The sequence below is a fragment of the Fibroporia radiculosa genome, assembly GCF_000313525.1.
Source record: "Fibroporia radiculosa TFFH 294 genomic supercontigs, scaffold7719, whole genome shotgun sequence".
Taxonomy (NCBI): domain Eukaryota; kingdom Fungi; phylum Basidiomycota; class Agaricomycetes; order Polyporales; family Fibroporiaceae; genus Fibroporia; species Fibroporia radiculosa.
Genome location: NW_012133447.1, coordinates 125,026 through 133,101, shown reverse-complemented (window position 1 = coordinate 133,101; position 8,076 = coordinate 125,026). Strand labels below are relative to the sequence as shown.

At 55.7% G+C, this 8,076-nt stretch overlaps 2 protein-coding genes across 2 annotated transcripts; both read right to left on the bottom strand.

Annotated features, from left to right (window-relative positions):
• Positions 1 to 1,631: 1,631 nt before the first annotated feature.
• FIBRA_06503 (uncharacterized protein) lies at positions 1,632 to 2,761 on the bottom strand (the record flags this gene model as incomplete). The annotated part of the gene is made up of 3 exons (XM_012328225.1): positions 1,632 to 2,097; positions 2,166 to 2,380; positions 2,444 to 2,761. 3 exons carry the CDS (start codon positions 2,759 to 2,761, stop codon positions 1,632 to 1,634), a joined length of 999 nt encoding a protein of 332 aa, XP_012183615.1.
• Positions 2,762 to 3,158: 397 nt separating this feature from the next.
• Positions 3,159 to 5,493, bottom strand: FIBRA_06502 (uncharacterized protein; the record flags this gene model as incomplete). Its single annotated transcript, XM_012328224.1, has 6 exons — positions 3,159 to 3,588; positions 3,648 to 3,900; positions 3,963 to 4,105; positions 4,584 to 4,922; positions 5,031 to 5,233; positions 5,290 to 5,493. 6 exons carry the CDS (start codon positions 5,491 to 5,493, stop codon positions 3,159 to 3,161), a joined length of 1,572 nt encoding a protein of 523 aa, XP_012183614.1.
• Between the last annotated feature and the right edge of the window lie 2,583 nt (positions 5,494 to 8,076).

Here is an 8,076-nt window from a genome sequence, read left to right as displayed (position 1 = left end):
GCGAGGCGAGGCGAGGGACGAGTGGTGGCACTGGCTGGTCACGGCGGAGGGGTCCGAGTCCTCAGCCAACCACGATCGATCTCGTGATGCAATCTGTCGGTGGTCCAACTTTAATCGCTGACAATGGCCATGCACCCGCTCGGATGTGCGTCTCTTCCCAGGCCTCGTCCCGCCTCGCATCCGCCGCGTGTCCTCGCAGGGTCCTTCATGCACAAGGCGCCCGGCTCCTTGCCATCCCTCTTTATACAAACTCAAGTGCGCCCCAGGCCTCGTCGTCCCCCTGGGACCCCTGCACCGATCTCCGTGATCAGAGACCGACATGCTCACGCCTGTCCACCAGTGTCATCCCGTCAATGACTGTAACAATTCCTCGGCCCCGAACCCTGCTGTCGCCACATTTCAAATGATCCGGCGTCCCCCAGCCTCTGCCGTGATTCCCCTCCTCCTCCTTTCATGTTCTGCTCGCTCGCTCGCCATTCCTGCCGCACACTCATCCGAACCCATTTTTCAACGCTCTCGTATGTTCAACGCGTGTCGTCCGCTCCATGTTTACCCCATCCTGCAACAATGCCCTCCTCCACGGCTTGCCGGCCCTCCTTCTGCCCGGAGCTAGAAGGAAGTGCAGAGGATGGACGCCACATCGTCTCATGCGGTCGTTAAACAACAGGATGTTGGCTGATGGTAACCTCTTCGTCTGTGAGACCAACGAACGGCATCCACTCAAATGTGGGCCAGAGTGTTCTTTCATACGCGGCCTTTAGATTCTCGCCGTGTGCACTGGCACTCCCTCATGCAACCCTGGATGCTACGTGTACAGCCTCACTGAATCTCACTTTCCCACAAAGCAATGATGCTGCGATCTCTCAACTATGCCTGATCTGGCACCTTGGTGCGATGCTAGCCCAAATTACACTTTCCCTGTGGACAGGCCCACTGAGCAAAATTAGTCATCATCGCTCGCTCCCCTGTAAAGTCCTCGTACTTGTCAAACCTGTGTCAACCCCATATCTCCTTACTACATACCATGTACTCATACCGACTCCCTCCATCACACCCTCACATGGTGACCTAACTCAGATTGGCTTCAACAGTGTGCTGTACCATAGCGTGCCCTTCTCTTTCTCCGCTTGGCGCAAGGAGCCCGTTCCCCGAGGCCCACCACCATCGTGCGATGAGTCAGTCGGGAGTGTACAGAGCAGTCTCGGTCAACAACATACAAGGCGTGCATCACCTTGGTGCGAACAGTGCATGTTGCGCAATGCCAAAAATCCCCTTTATGGCCCTCCCGGGCCTGTTTAGCCCCCACGGTTTACTGTCCCCGCCGAATCGGAGATTTACTCTCATCACCTGCGGTACTGCCTGGTACCACATGGCTGTGCAAGGGACCGGTTAGATCACAATACGACATCGAACAGCAGGCTCACGCGATGTGGGGTTCTGTGCGTGTGGGCTTGCAGCACTACGGAATGCAGTGATCGTTCATGATGGCAACGTTCAGCGACCGGTCTGTCGCAGAGTAATCACGATGGCGCACATATCACTGCTGAACAGAGCTTTCATGTTCTCACAAATACTGGCCGACAGTCCGGTTTCCAATTGTCAAGAATCAAGCATGAAGAACAATCGCGACTTTACAAGGGAAACATCGTTTGCTGTACAATTTTCTCAGCTTCTGCCTTGCTGTCCTCTGTAGTGCCCAGCAGGCTATGTACTCTGCGACAGCATTGACAGTCCTCGACTTTCCTCTTGCACGGAGTGTGTTTCTTGATGTCTTCGGCAGCCTTTTCGCAGACAATGCGCCTCCTCAGCAGCTCCTCCCTGGCTCGCGCCAGAGGGATGGCCGTCTCCAGCCCGATTTGCTGGCCTTCCTTGACGGAGAGCGCATCGCGGCGCTGGCAGAGCTCCACGTAGGCGGGCTTGAGCCACTGCGGCACATCGTGTCGCGTTGCGAGGACGACGCGCTCGACGGGATCAAGGGGCTCTGTGAACCTCGTGATCTCCTGGACCGCGCGCTTCCGGATCCCCTCGAAGAGGAACCGCGAGGAGATGGACAGCAGGGCGACCCAGTCGTCGCGCCAGACTTTCCTCTCGTACATGCTGGAACGAAGCGCGTCAGCGTGGGCTGTTGTGCGCCAGAGGGTCGCAGGAACATCGCCGAGACGCACCCGTGGTACAGAAAAAACAGCAAGCACTCCATCTCGTGTGTCGTGACGCCGAGCAGAGGAATCGCCGTCTCCTCCGTTGCGCCGTCCGGCCCACGCTCGGCGTCTCCAGGCGGGAGCACAAGCAGGCTGCGGAAGAAATCCGAGTCGCGCTCGAGGAAATAGCGGTGGACCCTGTACAGCGTGAGCTGCTCGTGGACCGGGGTCGCTGTCAACACCTGCATGCGCATCGGGTCAGCGGTGCTGTGCATGCTCGCATGCTCGCTCAAGGCGGCACGTACGCTGAGGAACACGGAGCCGTCGCTCATGTAGAACTTGCTGCGGACCCGCACTGGACCAGCGCCACGCAAGGGGCCGCTCTCGGCCGGTGGGGGCTCCACCATCGTGCGTCCCTCCGAGCTTGGTGGTGGCGTCAGCTCCAGCTTCTGAGCTGGTGCGAGTGCGTGGGATGCTGAGGAGGCCGTCTCGTCTGGTTTGAAAGCCATAGCAGAGCAGAGCGGGTGCTCCGAAGCGAGTGGGGGCTGTCTGGCTCGCGTGCGGAGCACCCCCGGCGAGACTATGAAGGGTGTGAGGGCAAGGGATCCGACTATTTCTGCCATGGCTCCGCGCAGACCTTGTGCATGCGTCGCCAAGGCATACATCGTGCACGAGGCATCGACGCGCCATACTTCGCTGCAGCTGCGCTGGAAACGAGCGAGTCAGAGCCGCGGGCGTGGCTCATGCATCGTGACCAGCACGCCCCACACTCGTCCACGTCAATGGAATGGCCGCCACCTGTTTTGTCCATCGTGCATCTGTCTGTATCAAGGAGGTGTAGCAAATGGTTTGGATCATCCTTTGAATTGATGCCTATGTTATTGGGCAAGATAATCCTTGTGCGCCGTGGTGTTCATCCTGGATTTCATTGCCACCTCCCATTCGCCGTCACGAAACCTAATCACTCCAACATATAGTTCATAACGACCGCGACAAATGATGCGACTCGTAACGCGGGTGTCACCGCGGTGCGAACATGATATTTTGTACAATATCGGCTACCTCCTGCATTTCTGCTCCCCACGGCTCACCACTACTTCCGTTCAAACTGAGTCTAGTATTCTTGGCCTTTGGCTTCGCGCCCCCAATGCACTTGCGAAATACCTCCTCCCGGGCGCGTGCGATCCGGATGGCGACAAAGAGACCAAGTCGCTCCCCCTCGTGGTCGGACAGCGGGGTCTCGCGCACGCATAGCTCGATGTATGACGGCATGAGCATCTGCATGACGTTGTGCTTGATGGCGAGGATAATGCGCTCGACGGGGTCGAGCGGCGGGTCTTGCGATGTGAGGGCCTCGATGGCGCGCTGGCGGATTTTGTCGAAGAGGTACCGTGACGAGATGGACAGCAGCGCGATCCAATCGTGCCGTCCGAATTTCCTCTCGTACATGCTAGCATAGGACACACGTCAGCTCGAGCTCCAGCAGCACGCCCGACCCCCCGCGCGCACGCGGGGGTCGGGGCACCGCGGTACGCATACGGCGGAGGACGCACCCGTGGTATAGAAAAGACAGCAAGCATTCTATCTCGTGCGTCGTGACGCCCAGTAGAGGGATTGCTGTCTCCTCTGTGGTCCCCTCTCTCCTCCCTTCGCCCTGTGGGCACATCAACATATTGCGGAAAAACTCCGAGTCGCGCTTGAGAAAGTATCGATGGACTTTGTACAGCGTGACGAGCTCGTGGTCCGGAGTGAGTGTTCTCACCTGCGGTACACACAAGGATGTTAGCGACGCTGCGTACACTGTGCACCGGAGCGGGCGCACACTTAGGAATATGAGGTCGTCTTCGATGTAGAAGCTTGTGCTGTGGATCTTGATTTCCCGTGGACTGTGGTCCGGTGGAGAACGAGAGGCTTGCTCGATTATGGGATCCCCTTCCGGCGACCGCCAGTCTGTACAGGGTGACCCACTGATTATTGAAGCCATGATCAGTAGGGCAGTGCTGACTTTCGGCTCTGAGGTGCGAGTGTTGCAAGGATACCTATCTGGCCAGCATGCGTAGCACCATCCCGAGATTTATATGTCTATTGTCAGAGCACCTTGAGGTCGTGTTCGGTCAGGCTATCATCTTTTCTTGCCAGGTTGATTGACAACCTCAGATTACATGGTCGGTCACCTGGGGCACGTACAGATGGCATGAGGCGAGGCGAGGCGTCAACGTAGAGCCCTTCTCCAGTATCCAGAAACAAACCCATTCGAAGTCGGTGGTTTTTAGTTACAAATACAGCATGCGCGACGTGTTTATATGCAAACGCAGTCTCTGTTAAACAATTCCAGACGGGAACATCGCCCGGAATAGCACGTTCGCAGGCATCTTCGTTGCGGTCTCCGCCCCCTGCAGTGCACGCTGTGCTCTGTAGCAACAGCCGCAATTCTTATCTACGCACAATCGGAAGATCGCATTCACGCTCTCCGGGGCGGGGACCTGTCGGCGCAACATCGTCTCCCTGGCCCGTGCGATGAGGAGCGTCGCTCGAAGACCCAGTTTCTCGCCTTCCGCGTCCGAAAGAGGGTCCCCCCGCAGGCCGAGCGCGATATAGGCCGGCTGGAGCCAGGAGGGTATGTCATGCTTCACGGCGAGGACGATGCGCTCGACGGGGTCGAGGGGCGGATTGTGCGCCGCTATAGCTTGGATGGCGAGCGGGCGGATCTCCTTGAACAAGTACCGCGACGAGATGGACAGCAGCGCAACCCAATTGTCTAGCGAGACTTCCATCTTGTACATGCTGTGCAATGTGCATCGGGAGCACAGTCAGCCCCAATTCTGATTCACGATGACAACGGCATATATGCGCAGGTGGACCGACTGTGGCGCAGTGGCGAGTCTGACGTACCCGTGGTACAGAAACGACAGCAAGGACTCTATCTCGTGCGTGGTTACGCCAGGCAGGAAGATTGCCGTTTCTTCTGTGAGGCCCTCCCTCTTCTTCTCTCCGGGTGCGCACAGAAACATGTCCCGGAAGACTTCCGAGTCGCGCTCGAGGAAATACCGGTGGATTCGGTATAGTACCGACTGATGCTTATCTTCATTTGTAACCTGGGCCGTCCATGCATGTCAGTGACCCAGCTCAAGAGGCGTTTGAGGAGACGCACGCAAAGATATATCGACTCGTGTTCAAAGTAAAACCTGTCGCTTCGGACGGTTGCTGGTTCCAGTGTGTCAGGATGCGCAGATTGTGGCCCCATATCATTCTGCGCGTGCAGTTTTGGGCCCTCTGCGATCACCCTTTGCTCAGGAGGTTCGTCATGGCTGTCTGAGCTCAACGACGCAAATGTAGGATCTAGGACTTGAGACATGGTAGAACAAAGTGGGCACCCGACAACGAGGGCTCAGCTTGGCACTGATCCTTCTAATGAGTGTGGCACACTGCGAGGTCCTTGTCCTCCGTGCGTGTGTGAGGTCCTATTTGGCGTAGGGGGCGCAAATATGATCTGTTGACACTTTGGAGTTACTAGTTATCCTAAGAGGTATCGATGGCGCTGGAGGGAAAACGTTCTGAGATATATGCAGATGAGTGGCTTGAGCCCTCTGCCAACACGAGCAGGTTTCCTACCCATTACAAGAACGCCGCACTGCTAACTCCAGACCATGCATGACAGAGAACAAGCTTAACCTGGATAGTATTTATCCTCAGTGGGTGGGCATGATGGGGTTTGGGCGCAACATTTTCGCTGCACGATTTCCAGCGCGATATTTGTCGAACAGCTTGACGAAAGTGAGTATATCATCATTGAGCAACTATGGGACGTCTGTGAGTCTGAATGACGGCGACTTACAAAACGGAGGATCTAGGGCCAGATCACGTCTAGGATGATCATATCTCCATTATGGTACACGGACCTGAACGCGATAGTGTAACGACGTTGACGTTGGACAATGATGTGTAGGCCTCAATGCCAACATACAAGGAATGCTACCTCTCCTCGGATGCACTCTACAATAAACATATGCAGCTGCGGTGGTAACGCGAAGCAAATTTAGTATACGTTTGGGGTTCAGTACGTACATAGTTGATAGCCCGTGTTAGGAGAACGACTCTAGAGGCTGTGGAGACAACGTCAGAGTCATGTGTTACCTGGGTCCTACGCCAATCATCTGAGTGATCATGAAGCATACTCGGTATGATATAAATCGAGGGTCGGAATGTGCGTGCGATCCTACAAACAAGGCTAAGCTTGCTGAATTCAGGACCATGATCCGATATGTAAACACAGCTAGATCAGAAGTCCTGATTGTAGATAGGCCCAGAGTGGAGAATATGAACGACTACGCTCCACAACATTTTCGGCTGTTGCAAGAGGCAAATGTTAACACAATGAGAATCACCTTCAAGCCTCTCGCCCTTGTCCAGATGATCCTGGTCTCCAGCCCTTCTAAGCCGATCGAGCTCGTGGCAAAAGGCAACGTTCGCCGCGCAGCCGTCACTGAGACGTACGAAGACAAGATCCATACCGCGCGTATGATCGTGCGGAAGAAAGCTCCCAGTCAAACATCCACTCCCATTCAATGAGATCCCAAGGGGGCTACTCAATTTTTTGTTTGCGCGGTAGTGCACAAGGTTATGCTCATGTGATGAATGATGACAATGACCCTTTCCACTACGGATGCGATAGGTCTGTTCACTTGTATGAATTCATAGTGGTAGGCAACTAATGAATGTTCTGTCAATCCACAAGCATAATGGATCTGTAACACGTTGCTGCGTGTGGTGCATGACTCGACCAAGGCGAGCACGCACAACGTCGCAACCAACTTCGTGTATGACCATCCAATGATATAGGCACCGCGCAGTACATCCTGGGCGTCGCGGGCGGAGAAGTGCAGGAGACCGTAGTAGACGCCACGACACGTATCGACGCGATGGACTCCATGGCGGCCAAGTACGAAAGACGTTCCTTCTCACCAGGGCAGCGTTGTTCCGGAGAAGGACGGGCACGACGTCGAGTTGCTTACTGAGTCCACTGGCAGTCTTGGGTGTGGCATCCTGGTGAAGCTCTTGTCCGACTCAAAGGTCTCCCGCGTGTATGCATTTAACAGGCCGTCGAGGGATGGTACGGCCCTGCGTGAGAGGCAGGGACCTCCTAGATTGGGTCACTTCGGATAGGCTTTCCCTCGTGGAAAGAGAAGTCGCCGATGTCGGGTTTGAAATTTCCAGTCAAAAATATGAGGTACGTTGTTGTCCCCTGGAACGATGTCCCGCCAATCAGCAACGATTGGCGGGCGATTTTGTTTGCCCTTGAGAATGTATCTGTATTACGAACACAGACGCGCAACGCGGAGATGACCTTTTTTTTGAATCCGGTTTTCTTGCCCGCGAGGGCCTGGCCCTATGTAGGGAGATGACCTTCCCGAAGCACTTGTAAAGGGGGATTATGCTGTCGGCACCGAATACGCGGAGTCGAAATGGGTCGTCGAGCAGATTTTATACGAGGCAACAGAAGCAGCGGCGTTGGACGCTATGGTGATGATGCGTGGGCTAGATCACAGGAAGCGCAGACGGCGCACGAAGCACGCAGGAGTGGGTTCCGTCGATGGTGCAGAGCGCGTCGCGGTTGGGGTGCTTCCCCGACGACGAACGTGTGCGTATTCGATATTGACGTCTACCATTTCGAGATGCCTGGCGTTGACTCCGACTTTCGCGTGTGCTTACAGGGTAAATCTGAGGGACGATGGCGCTTGGGATGGAGGACGTCCCCGTGGCGCGGACGGTGTGGAAGTGTCGGCGACGCTGGGCGGATCCTGGATTGGTGTAGCTGGGCGAAGAGAACGTGAAGTGGTTGTTTGTCGAGTAGACAGCTGTGTTATACGGAATAAGGACTAGACAGATGGTGGCCATCACAATTGGATGATGATTTGCCGAGCAGCCGCCCCGCCGGCGA